Genomic DNA, 20,355 nt, shown 5'->3' on the forward strand with positions numbered 1-20,355 from the left:
GGGATAGGAAGCTCCAATCCCGGCCAATATTAGTCCTAAATCTGGGGATCCTGCCGACCCTGATCCCAGGATTGGCCACCCTAAAGGGCCCCAATACACTACAACGATATGTTCTGAGGCTGAAGTCGGAGGCAATTTCCCTTGAAATCTCCCGCGACAGGTTTCATACGATTTGGAACATTTTGCGCGCAATATATTGTATGCGATCCCAGTCATGCCTGCGGGAACCGACATATCACGAGTGCAGCACTAACCATCTATGGGAGCCGATCCGACCCTCGCGGGAACACGCATCGGATCGGAAACACCTCCAAAATGCCAGATTTCACCTGATATATCGACCCGAAATTGGATGAAATCGGGCATTATCGTTCTAGTGTATGGGGCCCTTTAATAATGATTTCTGATTGGCCTTCCTACAACCTCAACACAGGACGCGCCTTCCTCCACAACTATTTTAAGTTGGTTAACAAAAATGTCAATATGCCAGGTCTGTGTTACAGAACCAAGAATATAGCTGTCACAGTTGCAAACAGCAAGGTATAGGATGAAGTCACAGTAGTAAAAATGTTTTCCTATGGGTATTGCAGCTATAAGGGAACTAAAAAAGAAAATGAGTATTCAATGCTATATGCCTGTATTAGAAGGTACAGGACGGAAAAAGAGCCATGCAGGGTAAGGCCTAGGACAGTCATTAGAGAAAGGGCAGATTACCTGGCAGCCCAATACACTCCTGATTGCGAGGCTCCCACTGGCAGTTCTGGTCCGTGGTGCAGCTCTTACAACTGGTCTTCTTGTTACAGTAAAACCCATAGTTGCTCTTGGGACATTGCTCGTACAAGGTGATGGCTCCCTGCCAACAGAACGTACATTAGGTACATAGCAGAGGTTACCATGACCCTGTATGTCAGACCCACATTCTCCCGGTTGTCCGGCCCTGTACTCACTGACCTGGCTCCCCGTGCAGTTGGTGCCCAGCGATATGCACTGGTCACTGCACCACCGGCAGCCGTTTGAGTTCTCGGTGCAGCTGAAGCAGTCGGTGTATTGGTCACACTTATTGTCACTGTCGGAATCTGTTGCAAAATCAAAAGACACCGTTATGATATGCAGATGAGGACTTCCCAGCAATCGTCAGGATCAATAAAAGGTGGTTCTCACGCACTCTAAAGACCTACAAGACTTGTCAAGGAGAAGAGGGTTCTGGGAAATGGCATTTACGTGGTAGCCCGGTGACACAATATGGTCTCTCTACTCCAATGGCGGTGTTAGTAGTGATCAGACGTGGGATGCAACCTCAGCACAAGACTGTGCCATGCTGTGAATGCTCAGAACATAAGTGATCTACTGAAAGGGCTGCTGCATTATTTCTCCTATACATTATATTATTACCCAGAAGCCTCTTCCCCGGGATATTTGACCACGGTAGCTTGAAACTTGTTTCAGCAAACCGAGCAGCCCGATAAGAATCGTAGGTCTTAAATCTCTTTACAGAAAGAGGCGGGAGGGGACAGAAGTTTTTGGGGAATCTACCAGATTAGTAACATCTTACATATACCCTCAATTCACTGACAAAACGTAAAACACCATAATCTGTCCGACGCTGCTGATGCCCCACTGGTTATTACGTGTGGTCCCAACAAGCCTTTTATGGCCTTCCACACATGCAAAAACAAAATCTGCAGCAGATCAATTCATTCTGCAATCGGTGGACCTTCCAGGCAGAGCCGGGAAAGGTAGATACAATGCTGAAGATAAAGGAGGAACAAGAGCAGGGTGTGCCATGGGTTATACACATAACATACACGGGATGGTGGGACAGGAGAGCGCGCTGTCTCTCCTCTCCTCCGGAGTGGCCTGTTCCCACGACAAGCACTGAATTGTTGAGCTGTCCCAGATGCATCGTATTCCAGGCCCGGCCCCCAGACAGGAGCTCTCGGTGTGGAAAGATTCGCAGATCTTGGAGGTGTACATCAGGATGTCGCTGAGCAGGAGACTGTTGAACCCTCCAAACACAAACATCGTGCTAAAAGACAAGAGAAGAGGTTCATCTGTAAATGTCTTCTATGACAATGCAACAGCAACGCTCTTCTAGCAAACACAAGAGCCTAGCAGGTCATTCCAGCCCCAGGCAGGACCGTTCATACCCAGAGATATTAGATGGCCAGTCCATTGTGATGTCTAAGCAGCTAAACTCACCCGAGTGCTGGGCATAGCCGATCAATCAAGGGACTTACAGGCATCCAAATATAAACTGGTGCATTTATAGGAACAGCAAGCACAGAATGAGTTTGATAGATTCTACTAAATTAGATGCATCATTCTGACACAGGCTCCTCTATGAGTCTGACTGCCGAGATTCAGAGGTGGTGGTAACAATGGGAGGACCTGTAGACAGCATTCCAACTGAGGTGGTGTGACGGGCCATCAGCACTACTGCAGGAGGACCCCATGCGGTGCCACTTTCTGCCGTATTGCCCAGTCTAGTGCTGGATCAGGGGGACCGCACGCTCTTTGTTCCTCCGAATTCACCTGAAATTCACTGCGATTTATGGCAGCTTATTAATCAACGCAAATTCAAAGGCTATTACTTCCTGGTTCACTGTATTATAAAAGAAAGATTTATTGAGATTATATAATTGCATGACGTGCTGCAACTGTGTAAGGGGCGTGGGAGAAACGCAGTGGTTGATAAGACTTATTACATTAATCGAATTAATGTAAACAATTAAAAATATATAATGGTCCAGAGAATATATGTTGTCGGTTCTCCATGCATCACACTGAATCCTTAAACATGCCGATGTCTTACACTTAGCACAATTCAATTTATTAAAATAAGAATTTACTTACCGATAATTCTATTTCTCATAGTCCGTAGTGGATGCTGGGAACTCCGAAAGGACCATGGGGAATAGCGGCTCCGCAGGAGACTGGGCACAAAAGTAAAAGCTTTAGGACTACCTGGTGTGCACTGGCTCCTCCCCCTATGACCCTCCTCCAAGCCTCAGTTAGGATACTGTGCCCGGACGAGCGTACACAATAAGGAAGGATTTTGAATCCCGGGTAAGACTCATACCAGCCACACCAATCACACCGTACAACTTGTGATCTGAACCCAGTTAACAGCATGATAACAGAGGAGCCTCTGGATAGATGGCTCACAACAATAATAACCCGATTTTTGTAACAATAACTATGTACAAGCATTGCAGACAATCCGCACTTGGGATGGGCGCCCAGCATCCACTACGGACTATGAGAAATAGAATTATCGGTAAGTAAATTCTTATTTTCTCTGACGTCCTAGTGGATGCTGGGAACTCAGAAAGGACCATGGGGATTATACCAAAGCTCCCAAACGGGCGGGAGAGTGCGGATGACTCTGCAGCACCGAATGAGAGAACTCCAGGTCCTCCTCAGCCAGGGTATCAAATTTGTAGAATTTAGCAAACGTGTTTGCCCCTGACCAAGTAGCTGCTCGGCAAAGTTGTAAAGCCGAGACCCCTCGGGCAGCCGCCCAAGATGAGCCCACTTTCCGTGTGGAATGGGCTTTTACAGATTTTGGCTGTGGCAGGCCTGCCACAGAATGTGCAAGCTGAATTGTACTACAAATCCAACGAGCAATAGTCTGCTTAGAAGCAGGAGCACCCAGCTTGTTGGGTGCATACAGGATAAACAGCGAGTCAGATTTTCTGACTCCAGCCGTCCTGGAAACATATTTTCAGGGCCCTGACTACGTCCAGCAACTTGGAATCCTCCAAGTCCCTAGTAGCCGCAGGTACCACAATAGGCTGGTTTAAGTGAAACGCTGAAACCACCTTAGGGAGAAATTGAGGACGAGTCCTCAATTCTGCCCTGTCCGTATGAAAAATTAGGTAAGGGCTTTTATAGGATAAAACCGCCAATTCTGAGACACGCCTGGCTGAAGCCAGGGCTAACAGCATTACCACTTTCCATGTGAGATATTTTAAGTCCACAGTGGTGAGTGGTTCAAACCAATGTGATTTTAGGAACCCCAAAACTACATTGAGATCCCAAGGTGCCACTGGAGGCACAAAAGGAGGCTGTATATGCAGTACCCCCTTGACAAACGTCTGAACTTCAGGAACTGAAGCTAGTTCTTTCTGGAAGAATATCGACAGGGCCGAAATTTGAACCTTAATGGACCCTAATTTTAGGCCCATAGACAGTCCTGTTTGCAGGAAATGCAGGAAACGACCCAGTTGAAATTCCTCTGTAGGGGCCTTCCTGGCCTCACACCACGCAACATATTTACGCCAAATACGGTGATAATGTTGCACAGTTACATCCTTCCTGGCTTTGATCAGGGTAGGGATGACTTCATCCGGAATGCCTTTTTCCTTCAGGATCCGGCGTTCAACCGCCATGCCGTCAAACGCAGCCGCGGTAAGTCTTGGAACAGACAGGGTCCCTGCTGGAGCAGGTCCTTTCTTAGAGGTAGAGGCCACGGGTCCTCCGTGAGCATCTCTTGAAGTTCCGGGTACCAAGTCCTTCTTGGCCCATCCGGAGCCACGAGTATAGTCCTTACTCCTCTCCTTCTTATGATTCTCAGTACCTTGGGTATGAGAGGCAGAGGAGGGAACACATACACTGACTGGTACACCCACGGTGTTACCAGAGCTATTGCCTGAGGGTCCCTTGACCTGGCGCAATATCTGTCCAGTTTTTTGTTGAGGCGGGACGCCATCATGTCCACCTTTGGTTTTTCCCAACGGTTCACAATCATGTGGAAGACTTCTGGGTGAAGTCCCCACTCCCCCGGGTGGAGGTCGTGTCTGCTGAGGAAGTCTGCTTCCCAGTTGTCCACTCCCGGAATGAACACTGCTGACAGTGCTATCACATGATTTTCCGCCCAGCGAAGAATCCTTGCAACTTCCGTCATTGCCCTCCTGCTTCTTGTGCCGCCCTGTCTGTTTACGTGGGCGACTGCCGTGATGTTGTCCGACTGGATCAACACCGGCTGACCCTGAAGCAGAGGCCTTGCCTGACTTAGGGCATTGTAAATGGCCCTTAGTTCCAGGATATTTATGTGAAGTGACATTTCCATGCTTGACCACAAGCCCTGGAAATTTCTTCCCTGTGTGACTGCTCCCCAGCCTCTCAGGCTGGCATCCGTGGTCACCAGGACCCAGTCCTGAATGCCGAATCTGCGGCCCTCTAGAAGATGAGCACTCTGCAACCACCACAGGAGAGACACCCTTGTCCTTGGAGACAGGGTTATCCGCTGATGCATTTGAAGATGCGATCCGGACCATTTGTCCAGCAGATCCCACTGAAAAGTTCTTGCGTGGAATCTGCCGAATGGAATCGCTTCGTAAGAAGCCACCATTTTTCCAAGGACCCTTGTGCATTGATGCACTGACACTTGGCCTGGTTTTAGGAGGTTCCTGACTAGGTCGGATAACTCCCTGGCTTTCTCCTCCGGGAGAAACACCTTTTTCTGGACTGTGTCCAGAATCATCCCTAGGAACAGCAGACGTGTCGTCGGAATCAGCTGCGATTTTGGAATATTTAGAATCCACCCGTGCTGTCGTAGTACTACTTGAGATAGTGCTACTCCGACCTCTAACTGTTCTCTGGACCTTGCCCTTATCAGGAGATCGTCCAAGTAAGGGATAATTAAGACGCCTTTTCTTCGAAGAAGAATCATCATTTCGGCCATTACCTTGGTAAAGACCCGGGGTGCCGTGGACAATCCAAACGGCAGCGTCTGAAACGGATAGTGACAGTTCTGTACCACAAACCTGAGGTACCCTTGGTGAGAAGGGCAAATTGGGACATGGAGGTAAGCATCCTTGATGTCCAGAGACACCATATAGTCCCCTTCTTCCAGGTTCGCTATCACTGCTCTGAGTGACTCCATCTTGAATTTGAACCTTTGTATGTAAGTGTTCAAGGATTTCAGATTTAAAATAGGTCTCACCGAGCCGTCCGGCTTCGGTACCACAAACAGCGTGGAATAATACCCCTTTCCCTGTTGTAGGAGGGGTACCTTGATTATCACCTGCTGGGAATACAGCTTGTGAATGGCTTCCACTACCGCCTCCCTGTCGGAGGGAGACGTTGGTAAAGCAGACTTCAGGAACCGGCGAGGGGGAGACGTCTCGAATTCCAATTTGTACCCCTGAGATACTACCTGCAGGATCCAGGGGTCCACTTGCGAGTGAGCCCACTGCGCGCTGAAATTCTTGAGACGGGCCCCCACCGTGCCTGAGTCCGCTTGTAAGGCCCCAGCGTCATGCTGAGGACTTGGCAGAAGCGGGGGAGGGCTTCTGTTCCTGGGAAGAGGCTGCCTGCTGCAGTCTTTTTCCCCTTCCTCTGCCCCGGGGCAGATATGAGTGGCATTTTGCCCGCTTGCCCTTATGGGGACGAAAGGACTGAGCCTGAAAAGACGGTGTCTTTTTCTGCTGAGAGGTGACCTGGGGTAAAAAGGTGGATTTCCCAGCCGTTGCCGTGGCCACCAGGTCCGATAGACCGACCCCAAATAACTCCTCCCCTTTATACGGCAATACTTCCATATGCCGTTTGGAATCCGCATCACCTGACCACTGTCGCGTCCATAACCCTCTTCTGGCAGAAATGGACAGCGCACTTACTCTTGATGCCAGAGTGCAAATATCCCTCTGTGCATCTCGCATATATAGAAATGCATCCTTTAAATGCTCTATAGTCAATAATATACTGTCCCTGTCCAGGGTATCAATATTTTCAGTCAGGGAATCCGACCAAGCCACCCCAGCACTGCACATCCAGGCTGAGGCGATTGCTGGTCGCAGTATAATACCAGTATGTGTGTATATAGTTTTTAGGATATTTTCCAGCTTCCTATCAGCTGGTTCCTTGAGGGCGGCCGTATCAGGAGACGGTAACGCCACTTGTTTTGATAAGCGTGTGAGCGCCTTATCTACCCTAGGGGGTGTTTCCCAACGCGCCCTAACCTCTGGCGGGAAAGGGTATAATGCCAATAATTTTTTTAGAAATTAGCAGTTTTTTATCGGGGGAAACCCACGCTTCATCACACACCTCATTTAATTCATCTGATTCAGGAAAAACTACGGGTAGTTTTTTCACACCCCACATAATACCCTTTTTTGTGGTACTTGTAGTATCAGAAATGTTCAAAACCTCCTTCATTGCCGTGATCATGTAACGTGTGGCCCTACTGGAAAATACGTTTGTTTCCTCACCGTCGACACTGGAGTCAGTGTCTGTGTCTGTGTCGACCATCTGAGGTAACGGGCGCTTTAGAGCCCCTGACGGTGTTTGAGACGCCTGTACAGGTAATAACTGATTTGCCGGCTGTCTCATGTCGTCAACAGTCTTTTGTAAAGTGCTGACACTATCACGTAATTCCTTCCATAAGACCATCCAGTCAGGTGTCGACTCCCTAGGGGGTGACATCACTATTACAGGCAATTGCTCCGCCTCCATACCATTTTCCTCCTCATACATGTCGACACAACGTACCGACACACAGCACACACACAGGGAATGCTCTGATAGAGGACAGGACCCCACTAGCCCTTTGGGGAGACAGAGGGAGAGTTTGCCAGCACACACCAGAGCGCTATATATATATATATATACAGGGATAACCTTATATAAGTGTTTTTCCCTTATATAGCTGCTGTATAGATTTATCTGCCAAATTAGTGCCCCCCCCTCTCTTGTTTTACCCTGTTTCTGTAGTGCAGGACTGCAGGGGAGAGTCAGGGAGCTTCCCTCCAACGGAGCTGTGAGGGAAAATGGCGCCAGTGTGCTGAGGAGATAGGCTCCGCCCCCTTCTCGGCGGCCTTTCTCCCGCTTTTTTAAGGAAAAATTGGCAGGGGTTAAATGCATCCATATAGCCCAGGAGCTATATGTGATGTATTTTTTGCCATCTAAGGTGTTTTTATTGCGTCTCAGGGCGCCCCCCCCAGCACCCTGCACCCTCAGTGACCGGAGTGTGAAGTGTGCTGAGAGCAATGGCGCACAGCTGCGGTGCTGTGCGCTACCTTATTGAAGACAGGACGTCTTCTGCCGCCGATTTTCCGGACCTCTTCAGTCTTCTGGCTCTGTAAGGGGGCCGGCGGCGCGGCTCTGGGACCCATCCATGGCTGGGCCTGTGATCGTCCCTCTGGAGCTAATGTCCAGTAGCCTAAGAAGCCCAATCCACTCTGCACGCAGGTGAGTTCGCTTCTTCTCCCCTTAGTCCCTCGGTGCAGTGAACCTGTTGCCAGCAGGATTCACTGAAAATAAAAAACCTATACTTAAACTTTTTCACTAAGCAGCTCAGGAGAGCCACCTAGTGTGCACCCTTCTCGTTCGGGCACAAAAATCTAACTGAGGCTTGGAGGAGGGTCATAGGGGGAGGAGCCAGTGCACACCAGGTAGTCCTAAAGCTTTTACTTTTGTGCCCAGTCTCCTGCGGAGCCGCTATTCCCCATGGTCCTTTCGGAGTTCCCAGCATCCACTAGGACGTCAGAGAAAAGGGCATCATCAAAAATAAGAATTTACTTACCGATAATTCTATTTCTCGTAGTCCGTAGTGGATGCTGGGGACTCCGTCAGGACCATGGGGAATAGCGGCTCCGCAGGAGACAGGGCACAAAAGTAAAAGCTTTAGGATCAGGTGGTGTGCACTGGCTCCTCCCCCTATGACCCTCCTCCAAGCCTCAGTTAGGATACTGTGCCCGGACGAGCGTACACAATAAGGAAGGATTTTGAATCCCGGGTAAGACTCATACCAGCCACACCAATCACACTGTACAACTTGTGATCTGAACCCAGTTAACAGCATGATAACAGCGGAGCCTCTGAAAAGATGGCTCACAACAATAATAACCCGATTTTTGTAACAATAACTATGTACAAGTATTGCAGACAATCCGCACTTGGGATGGGCGCCCAGCATCCACTACGGACTACGAGAAATAGAATTATCGGTAAGTAAATTCTTATTTTCTCTGACGTCCTAAGTGGATGCTGGGGACTCCGTCAGGACCATGGGGATTATACCAAAGCTCCCAAACGGGCGGGAGAGTGCGGATGACTCTGCAGCACCGAATGAGAGAACTCCAGGTCCTCCTCAGCCAGGGTGTGCCCCTGACCAAGTAGCAGCTCGGCAAAGTTGTAAAGCCGAGACCCCTCGGGCAGCCGCCCAAGATGAGCCCACCTTCCTTGTGGAATGGGCATTTACATATTTTGGCTGTGGCAGTGCTGCCACAGAATGTGCAAGCTGAATTGTACTACACATCCAACTAGCAATCGTCTGCTTAGAAGCAAGAGCACCCAGATTTTTGGGTGCCTACAGGATAACAGCAAGTCAGTTTTCCTGACTCCAGCCGTCCTGGAAACCTATATTTTCAGGGCCCTGACAACATCTAGCAACTTGGAGTCCTCCAAGTCCCTAGTAGCCGCAGGTACCACAATAAACTGGTGCAGGTGAAACGCTGACACCACCTTAGGGAGAAACTGGGGACGAGTCCGCAACTCTGCCACGTCCGAATGGACAATCAGATATGGGCTTTGTGAGACAAAGCCGCCAATTCTGACACTCGCCTGGCCGAGGCCAGGGCCAACAGCATGGTCACTTTTCATGTGAGATATTTCAAATCCACAGATTTGAGCGGTTTAAACCAATGTGATTTGAGGAATCCCAGAACTACGTTGAGATCCCACAGTGCCACTGGAGGCACAAAAGGGGGTTGTATATGCAGTACTCCCTTGACAAACTTCTGGACTTCAGGAACTGAAGCCAATTCTTTCTGGAAGAAAATTGACAGGGCCGAAATTTGAACCTTAATGGACCCCAATTTGAGGCCCATAGACACTCCTGTTTTCAGGAAATGCAGGAATCGACCGAGTTGAAATTTCTTCGTGGGGCCTTCCTGGCCTCACACCACGCAACATATTTTCGCCACATGTGGTGATAATGTTGTGCGGTCACCTCCTTCCTGGCTTTGACCAGGGTAGGAATGACCTCTTCCGGAATGCCTTTTTCCCTTAGGATCCGGCGTTCCACCGCCATGCCGTCAAACACAGCCGCGGTAAGTCTTGGAAACAGACATGGTACTTGCTGAAGCAAGTCCCTTCTTAGCGGCAGAGGCCATGAGTCCTCTGTGAGCATTTCTTGAAGTTCCGGGTACCAAGTCCTTCTTGGCCAATCCGGAGCCACGAGTATAGTTCTTACTCCTCTACGTCTTATAATTCTCAGTACCTTGGGTATGAGAAGCAGAGGAGGGAACACATACACCGACTGGTACACTCACGGTGTTACCAGAAACGTCCACAGCTATTGCCTGAGGGTCTCTTGACCTGGCGCAATACCTGTCCAGTTTTTTGTTCAGGCGGGACGCCATCATGTCCACCTTTGGTCTTTCCCAACGGTTCACAATCATGTGGAAGACTTCCCGATGAAGTCCCCACTCTCCCGGGTGGAGGTCGTGCCTGCTGAGGAAGTTTGCTTCCCAGTTGTCCACTCCCGGAATGAACACTGTTGACAGTGCTATCACATGATTTTCCGCCCAGCGAAGAATCCTTGCAGTTTCTGCCATTGCCCTCCTGCTTCTTGTGCCGCCCTGACTGTTTACGTGGGCGACTGCCGTGATGTTGTCCCACTGGATCAATACCGGCTGACCTTGAAGCAGAGGTCTTGCTAAGCTTAGAGCATTGTAAATTGTCCTTAGCTCCAGTATATTTATGTGGAGAGAAGTCTCCAGACTTGATCACACTCCCTGGAAATTTATTTTTTTCCCTGTGTGACTGCTCCCCAGCCTCTCAGGCTGGCATCCGTGGTTACCAGGACCCAGTCCTGAATGCCGAATCTGAGGCCCTTTAGTAGATGAGCACTCTGCAGCCACCGCAGAAGAAACACCCTTGTCCTTGGAGACAGGGTTATCCGCTGATGCATCTGAAGATGCGATCCGGACCATTTTTCCAGCAGATCCCACTGAAAAGTTCTTGCGTGAAATCTGCCGAATGGAATCGCTTCGTAAGAAGCCACCATTTTTCCCAGGACCCTTGTGCAATGATGCACTGACACTTTTCCTGGTTTTAGGAGGTTCCTGACTAGCTCGGATAACTCCCTGGCTTTCTTCTCCGGGAGAAACACCCTTTTCTGGACTGTGTCCAGAATCATCCCTAGGAACAGCAGACGTGTCGTCGGAAACAGCTACGATTTTGGAATATTTAGAATCTACCCGTGCTGTCGTAGAACTACTTGAGATAGTGCTACTCCGACCTCCAACTGTTCTCTGGACCTTGCCCTTATCAGGCGATCGTCCATTTTCTTTGAAGAAGAATCATCATTTCGGCCATTACCTTGGTAAAGACCCGGGGTGCCGTGGACAATCCAAACGGCAGCGTCTGAAACTGATAGTGACAGTTCTGTACCACGAACCTGAGGTACCCTTGGTGAGAAGGGCAAATTGGGACATGGAGGTAAGCATCCCTGATGTCCAGGGACACCATATAGTCCCCTTCTTCCTGGTTCGCTATCACTGCTCTGAGTGACTCCATCTTGATTTGAACCTTTGTATGTAAGTGTTCAAATATTTCAGATTTAGAATAGGTCTCACCGAGCCGTCTGGCTTCAGTACCACAATATAGTGTGGAATAATACCCCTTTCCTTGTTGTAGGAGGGGTACTTTGATTATCACCTGCTGGGAATACATCTTGTGAAATGTTTCCAATACTGCCTCCCTGTCGGAGGGAGACGTTGGTAAAGCAAACTTCAGGAACCTGCGAGGGGGAGACGTCTCGAATTTCCAATCTGTACCCCTGGGATACTACTTGTAGGATCCAGGGGTCCACTTGCGAGTGAGCCCACTGCGTGCTGAAACTCTTGAGACGACCCCCCACCGCACCTGTTTGTACGGCCCCAGCGTCATGCTGAGGACTTGGCAGAAGCGGTGGAGGGCTTCTGTTCCTGGGAATGGGCTGCCTGCTGCAGTCTTCTTCCCTTTCCTCTATCCCTGGGCAGATATGACTGGCCTTTTGCCCGCTTGCCCTTATGGGGACGAAAGGACTGAGGCTGAAAAGACGATGTCTTTTTCTGCTGAGATGTGACTTGGGGTAAAAAAGGTGGATTTTCCAGCTGTTGCCGTGGCCACCAGGTCCGATGGACCGACCCCAAATAACTCCTCCCCTTTATACGGCAATACTTCCATGTGCCGTTTGGAATCTGCATCACCTGACCACTGTCGTGTCCATAAACATCTTCTGGGAGATATGGACATCGCACTTACTCTTGATGCCAGAGTGCAAATATCCCTCTGTGCATCTCGCATATATAGAAATGCATCCTTTAAATGCTCTATAGTCAATAAAATACTGTCCCTGTCAAGGGTATCAATATTTTCAGTCAGGGAATCCGACCAAGCCACCCCAGCGCTGCCCATCCAGGCTGAGGCGATCGCTGGTCGCAGTATAACACCAGTATGTGTGTATATACTTTTTAGGATATTTTCCAGCCTCTTATCAGTTGGCTCCTTGAGGGCGGCCGTATCTGGAGACGGTAACGCCACTTGTTTTGATAAGCGTGTGAGCGCCTTATCCACCCTAAGGGGTGTTTCCCAACGCGCCATAACTTCTGGCGGGAAAGGGTATACCGCCAATAATTTTCTATCGGGGGAAACCCACGCATCATCACACACTTCATTTAATTTATCTGATTCAGGAAAAACCACAGGTAGTTTTTTCACACCCCACATAATACCCTTTTTTGTGGTACTTGTAGTATCAGAAATATGTAACACCTCCTTCATTGCCCTTAACATGTAACGTGTGGCCCTAAAGGAAAATACGTTTGTTTCTTCACCGTCGACACTGGAGTCAGTGTCCCTGTCTGTGTCGACCGACTGAGGTAAATGGGCGTTTTAAAGCCCCCGACGGTGTTTGAGACGCCTGGACAGGTACTAATTTGTTTGCCGGCCGTCTCATGTCGTCAACCGACCTTGCAGCGTGTTGACATTATCACGTAATTCCCTAAATATGCCATCCATTCCGGTGTCGACTCCCTAGAGAGTGACATCACCATTACAGGCAATTGCTCCGCCTCCTCACCAACATCGTCCTCATACATGTCGACACACACGTACCGACACCCAGCACACACACAGGGAATGCTCTGATAGAGGACAGGACCCCACTAGCCCTTTGGGGAGACAGAGGGAGAGTTTGCCAGCACACACCAAAACGCTATAATTATACAGGGACAACCTTTATATAAGTGTTTTCCCCTTATAGCATCTTAATATATAATCATATCGCCAAATAAGTGCCCCCCCTCTCTGTTTTAACCCTGTTTCTGTAGTGCAGTGCAGGGGAGAGCCTGGGAGCCTTCCCACCAGCAGTTCTGTGAGGGAAAATGGCGCTGTGTGCTGAGGAGAATAGGCCCCGCCCCCTTTTCGGCTGGCTTCTTCTCCCGTTTTTCTGACAACCTGGCAGGGGTTAAATACATCCATATAGCCCCAGAGGCTATATGTGATGTATTTTTAGCCAGTATAGGTACTTTCATTGCTGCCCAGGGCGCCCCCCCCAGCGCCCTGCACCCTCAGTGACCGTTGGTGTGAAGTGTGCTGAGAGCAATGGCGCACAGCTGCAGTGCTGTGCGCTACCTCATGAAGACTGAGAAGTCTTCAGCCGCCGATTTCTGGACCTCTTCTCTCTTCTTCTCTTCCGGTGACCCATCCAGGCTGTACCTGTGATCGTCCCTCTGGAGCTAGTGTCCAGTAGCCTAAGAAGCCAATCCATCCTGCACGCAGGTGAGTTCACTTCTTCTCCCCTAAGTCCCTCGTTGCAGTGAGCCTGTTGCCAGCAGGACTCATTGAAAATAAAAAACCTAATAAAACTTTTACTCTAAGCAGCTCTTTAGGAGAGCCACCTAGATTGCACCCTTCTCGGCCGGGCACAAAAACCTAACTGAGGCTTGGAGGAGGGTCATAGGGGGAGGAGCCAGTGCACACCACCTGATCCTAAAGCTTTTACTTTTGTGCCCTGTCTCCTGCGGAGCCGCTATTCCCCATGGTCCTGACGGAGTCCCCAGCATCCACTTAGGACGTCAGAGAAATAATAGACATATAGGGGGGTAGTCAATTGTTTGAAAAGTCAGTTGGGTGTCTGTTTTTTCCTATCTAATAGATGGTAAAAAACAGACACCCAACTGTCTTTTCAAACTTTTGAATTCCCCCCATCATGTTTAACATATAACGGAACTTTTACACTTCCATATGTGGAGCGTGTAGGCAACGGTGAAACGCGTAGTCATAGTCTGACCCCATATACAGTAGCACAGGGGTTCTCAAACTCGGTCCTCAGGACCCCACACAGTGCATGTTTTGCAGGTAACCCAGCAGGTGCACAGGTGTATTAATTACTCACTGACACATTTCAAAAGGTCCACAGGTGGAGCTAATTATTTCACTTGCAATTCTGTGAGGAGACCTGCAAAACATGCACTGTGTGGGGTCCTGAGGACCGAGTTTGAGAACCTGTGCAGTAGCAGATACAAAGTGGCTTCGGAACCAGATGGGATCAGGTCATGTGACCGGTGCACGGGATCCTGGCGGTCAGTGTCGACGCCAGGATCCCGACCAATAAAAATGTTGACACACATCATGGCGAACCACAGGCACTACTCCCCCTCTTGGGTGTCCACAACACCAAGAGAGTGGGAACAGAACCTGTGACGAGAGCATTCTGCTGCCGGGATCCGGGGGTCGGAAATGCTGAACGCCAGGATCCCCAACACCAATCTCCCAGTCTCAACCCAACCAGATGATATGGCCTAAACTGGGCCGGTGGGTGTAATCCAAGTTAAGAGTGGCCCATAAAACTGTGTAAACAGAACATAAGTTGGAGGCCTTTAAGGATGGTGCACATTGTACCACACCCCGGCCAACCTTTAAATAAAATGATCACAGTAGTCAGACTAAAGAAAAGCATTATTTAGTGTGTTACCCGTTTCTTAGGACTGCGGTGTGGCCGAAACGATTGACGTCATGGGAGAGTGTGGGAAAAGGCAGGAGACTCCAACTGTCACAGGCTAAATAGGGGACAGAAAGAGAAGGACATTATAGAACTACTGAACCCAGGCTTTAATCGACAGCAACACATTAGACAGCAGGCGATTCCGTGCGGCCTCAGTTACGCCAGATACAAAATACCCCATAACTCACGGGAAAACTCCCCCCTGAGCCCGAGATTACATCGTAACCCGCTGGTGCAGCGTGGGAGATCCCCATTCCTTTTCTAGAAGGAAACGAAAACATTGAAACAAACCCTTTGGGGCTTACAGTGTAAGCGGCTCCACGCTGCTCTGTTGCACGGTGGTCACTATGTAGTGATACAGGGGCGGTGTGCTAGGGCTGTCATGGGACCTAGGGATGTTCCGTTTTTGGCAGAGTGCAGGTCAAATAAACAGCACAAATCGCAACAAAAGCACTGTGCTTATTACAAGTATATAGAACTTTTATTTATATTATTGATTTTTCTTTTCACCTTCCATTAAAATCTTGAGGTTATAAAAGCAAATCCACAAATTATGTAAATCTATTTGTAGAACCTGAAAGAATTTAGTAAACTGTGCTCATTTTTCTGAAGTCTTAGCATGAGTAAGGGGAACGAAGGAGAATGACGTTATTTACACAGCACCAGCTTACTCCGCACTGCGCTCCAGAGAGAGTATGGGCAGGAAGTGGGTACAAGGCACGATTCAAAAAGGGACCTGGCTGACCAAAATTTACCTTCCAAAAGGTCCCTCATACCTAGGTGGGTAGTCTCGGGCTGAAAGTGTGGCCCATACTCCATGTACTCGGTGACACGTGACCAGTCATTAAAAGAGGGGTGGATACAATTGTTTTTTGTGTCCTCTTAAGTACTGGGCGCCCAGCGGAGCTATTCAATTGTTTTGGGTGCCAGTTAGTTATCACGCCCCAAATGCACTGGGTTCAGCGGCGTTTAACAGCTAAACGTGTCAGAAGTACAGGGCACGCTGCCGGAAAATGCAGTCTGAGCGCCCGAAAGCCTCACATTTTGTACAGTTCTGCCTGTATCCGTTACTTATGGCACCCAAATTTTTTTTATATTTATTCCAAAACAGAGCAAACCGGGGAAACAAAAAGAAGTTAACTTAACCCTGCGCCCCTTAAGAAGTTGTAGCTCAGTATTTCTAAACTCCCAGAGTTGGAACAAACACTGCAAACTAAATCAACCGCGCTAAGGGCCTAATTCAGACCTGATCGCTAGCAGGCGATTTTTGCACTGCTGCGATCAGATAGTCGCTGCCTACAGGGGGAGGGTATTTTAGCTGTGCAAGTGTGTGATCACATGTGTAGCAGAGCTGTACAAACTGATCTTGTGCAGTCTCTGCGCAGCCCAGGACTTACTCAGCCGCTGCGATCACATCAGCCTGTCCGGGACCGGAATTGACGTCAGGAACCCGCCCTGCAAACACTTGGACACGCCTACATTTTTCCAGACACTCCTTGAAAACGATCAGTTGACACCCACAAACGCCCTCTTCCTGTTAATCTCCTTGCGATCGCCCGTGCGAATGGATCCTTCGCACAAACCCATCGCTGAGGGGCGATCCGCTTTGTAACCGTTCATAGGCATGCGCAGTTTAGACCTGATCGCCCCCTGTGCGAAAACGCAGCCTAGCGACCAGGTCTGAATTACCCCCTAATTGCAAAGCTCTGTGGTACATAAGAGTGAGAGGCCACAGCCAGAGTTACATTGATTGCTCCAAGCTGGCATTGTTCCACCTTTACTAACAGTATTCCTGCTGAGCTAAAGCTGGGGACACGCCAGACAATAAATTGGAACAAGTTGTTGTTTTGAGACGATTTTGAACAATAAACCGTCCACATTGTTTAGTGTGTACTCACTATTGCGCGCTCCTGTGTGCCGTTCATCGCATCTTCTCATCTGCCTGCATTGCCGGCAGATCAGAAGATATCTTTTAATGACAGCATGCTCCTGGATCTGGTCATTGAACAATATATTGCAGAGTCGCGCAATACATCGTTCCGTCAGTCACGCCGTTGGCCACGATACTAGATTGCCTAGTGTGTACCCAGCATAAAACTCCACAGTGAGGTGGGGAAGTGTCTACCTGCATGGGGGGAAACTCATCCCTGGATGGGAAGTGGGGGGGGGGGAGAGGATACAGAGAGGTTGGGAATTTTATATTGTATAAGGGGCAAACTGGGGGCGGGCTTCCCAGTAGCAGATAAAGACCAGCGGCCATTGCGAGAAGCTCAGTAGATGTACAAAACAATAATACTCTGCTTTAAGGGTCCCCACAATCCAATCGTAAGCAGAAGGGACCTAGTGTGTATAAGGATCGTAACCTGGTAACAGAGGGTGGCTGTAAGAGGCTGGACTAGGCCAGGAACTACGGCCCCTGCAGGTCTGCAAAGCAGAAGCAGACAGAACGAGACAGCAGGTTCTCGCAGGGGGCTGGAACCGCTGAAAGTACAGGGGGTGTGTATGCTGAACCACTGCCTCAGCCGGCAGAGGATGAACTGCAGTCTAGTAGTGGTAGCGGGCGCCTATAGTATTCAGATAGCGGTGACACCTCTTCTCGGGACCTTTAATGTGTGCCACTAGGAACAAGTATAATTATAAATCTGCTGGTCAGGACTTTATATTATAATGGACAGAATAATGTCAATTAGACGTGAAACATCTACCCAAGAGCATCTTCTCACCCGCCAACCAACACCCTACAGATCCCAAGGATGTTGGCTGCTCACACCAATGGAACAGAACAGCCTCAGGAGTCACTGGGGCCACTCTGGGATAGAGCCTTCGTTCTTATATAAGGAGCAAGAGGGGTAAACGGAATACAGGTGGTGGGACACTGCAGGTACAACGGACTGGCGTAAAGGAGTGTCCGGCTGCCACTTTCTGCCCCCTGCTGGGTACAATAGATAAGTCTATATGTAATGTATATGGCATTCCGGTTTGTACAGGATGATGCGCTGTGCTGTAACACAACGTGTGGAAGAAAAACACAGGCCACCCACAATTGCATATCTACATCATTAGACCTGTCTGCACGACTTGCTGGACCCAATCTGTAAGATACATTGTGCCAGCACCGAGAAGGAAAACAACCGCATTAACTATGCAGGACGACTACTCGTGTGAATTATATACAGAGCATGCTAACCACTGTAAATCAGATTATACAGGCATCAGCAAAACAAATTACACTTCTTACAACCTCACAGCCAGTGGCAGTCACACAGGTTTAGGACTTGCGTACGCTGCATCGGAGAGGCCCCCGGGGACAGGAAGGGAAAACCACCAGAATGTGTTCTTGTGTTACAAGAGATACTAATGCCAATGGGGAATATATGAAATACCTGGAGGTGAATGACTCCGCTCCCTAGCCTAGGCACCCCAGTATTCCCCACGTCCCCTAACTGCACTCACCAATGTCATAAGCCATGAAGTCTTTAGAGAAGCACTTGGCCCCGTGGCTCATCGACGTGTCGTTGTGGGTGTTTCCTCCAAACACCAGCATGGTGCCGCTGATGATGACGGCGGAGTGCAGGTAGCGGAAGAAGCGGCTGTCCTTCATGATGCGCCTGCGTTACACAGACACAAAGGAAGATGTGACCCAGATGACAGAACACTACCGGTCAGCGCAAGGTGTCCGCATCATACATTGGTTTGTTAGATTATGTCGCCAGCTCGGCATTCCTTAAATCAACATGAGGATGTCAACACTGTCGATGTGTCAACATGTTCATGTCAACATAATTTAAACTGTGTTTTTTTTAGTAATCCTAACCCTAAGGGTAACAATAAACCTAATGCACACGTCAAATGTTTACAATGTTGACTTTCTGTCAATGGGGGTAATTCCGACCTGATCGTAGCAGCAAACTTGTTAGCAGTTGGACAAAACCATGTGCACTGCGGGTGTGGCAGGTGTAACATGTGCAGAGAGAGTTAGATTTGGGTGGGTTATTTTGTTTCTGTGCAGGATAAATACTGGCTGCTTTATTTTTACACTGCAATTTAGATTTCAGTTTGAACACACTCCACCCAAACCTAACTCTCTCTGCACATGTTACATCTGCCCCACCTGCAGTGCACATGGTTTTGCCCAACTGCTAACAAATTTGCTGCTGCGATCAGGTCTGAATTACCCCAAATATCATAATCTCTTGTGGCATTTATTTTATGAATGATGAGGGTTGATGGGGGATAGAGGGGGAGGAGCTTTCACGTCTTTAAAATTTAAAGTGCCAGGCTCTCTATAGCCACCCGTCTATACCCCAGTGTCAGCATGTTCCAGTGTCCCCTAGTGGCTGACTGAGAATGTATCCTCTCTCTAATATGACCAAGTGTTCCCCAATTACACACGTGTGATGCTGCAGTCCAACACGGAGGATATATATACAGCAGCGTCAGACCAGAGGGCCCCACATGTCAGTCATCATCCAATAACAGGTTGGTACAGGACACGGAGTGTGTACAGATGAACCTGACCTCTCACGATCCCGGGGTGAGTCTGCTAAGGACGCGGGAGCGATAGCTGCACCTCAGTCTGGTAGAATAGCATAATCATATGAACCCACTGATGAATAATACTGGGTGTTGTCACTAGTTTGGAGACATCACTACACTGTAAAGCTTCTTGTATTGTGCAACCACACTTGTTATGTACTTGACAATACATTAGTTTTGCAGCCACTGATTTAAAGTGCTGGAGCTTCCAGAGAATAAACACCAAACAAAAAACAAGCAAAAATAAATACTGTAAAAAAATACCCCTCGTGTAAGGAATGATCCCATTGAAATCTTTCAGCTCGTGTGGTATCCAAATACTCTACCTATTTGCACTTCAACTGTAGCAATGTTTACAAACATTTATTATTATATACTATTATTACTGCCGAAGTTATACTACACTGCAGAATTTTCTCTCGGTACTAGGTGATTGTACTGGGTTACCAGCTTATACTTCAGTTTGGCAGCGTTAAACTTACGCTTGCATCTACATGCTGCCATTTCTCAAATGCACAGAACCTGCCCTTACCACGTGCGTGTGTCCACCTCGTACTTGTACAGGTCATCGGCGAGCCGATATTTGTTGGCAGTGAAGGCTTTGTAGCCACCGTGGATATAGATGGACCTGGTATATTCATCGTACACACTGCTGTGGCCATAACCTCCTTGGACTAGGGCTTTCTGGGTCTTAACAAATTCCCAGTTGTTGGTGTCTAGAGGGAAAGAAGAAATGCACTTTTACGGTCTCCTCGTGAACAGAACAGATCTGACAACCTCCTGTGATCTATCTCCAGTGACAGATTGGGAGAAACCCATGACTG

The 20,355-nt window shown here is 48.8% G+C and overlaps 1 protein-coding gene across 1 annotated transcript in view; it reads right to left on the reverse strand.

The window, feature by feature from the left end:
* ATRN (attractin) overlaps positions 1-20,355 on the reverse strand; it is a 326,993-nt gene that overhangs the window by 155,307 nt on the left and 151,331 nt on the right. Inside the window, exons 9-14 of the mRNA XM_063925340.1 lie at positions 20,064-20,247; positions 18,449-18,603; positions 14,966-15,050; positions 1,806-2,026; positions 952-1,076; positions 715-853 (exon numbers count right to left, since the gene is read on the reverse strand). Of these exons, the coding sequence (XP_063781410.1) occupies positions 715-853; positions 952-1,076; positions 1,806-2,026; positions 14,966-15,050; positions 18,449-18,603; positions 20,064-20,247 (909 nt within the window). The remainder of the gene's footprint in view (positions 1-714; positions 854-951; positions 1,077-1,805; positions 2,027-14,965; positions 15,051-18,448; positions 18,604-20,063; positions 20,248-20,355) is intronic.

This window comes from Pseudophryne corroboree, chromosome 1 (assembly GCF_028390025.1).
Source record: "Pseudophryne corroboree isolate aPseCor3 chromosome 1, aPseCor3.hap2, whole genome shotgun sequence".
Taxonomy (NCBI): Eukaryota; Metazoa; Chordata; class Amphibia; order Anura; family Myobatrachidae; genus Pseudophryne; species Pseudophryne corroboree.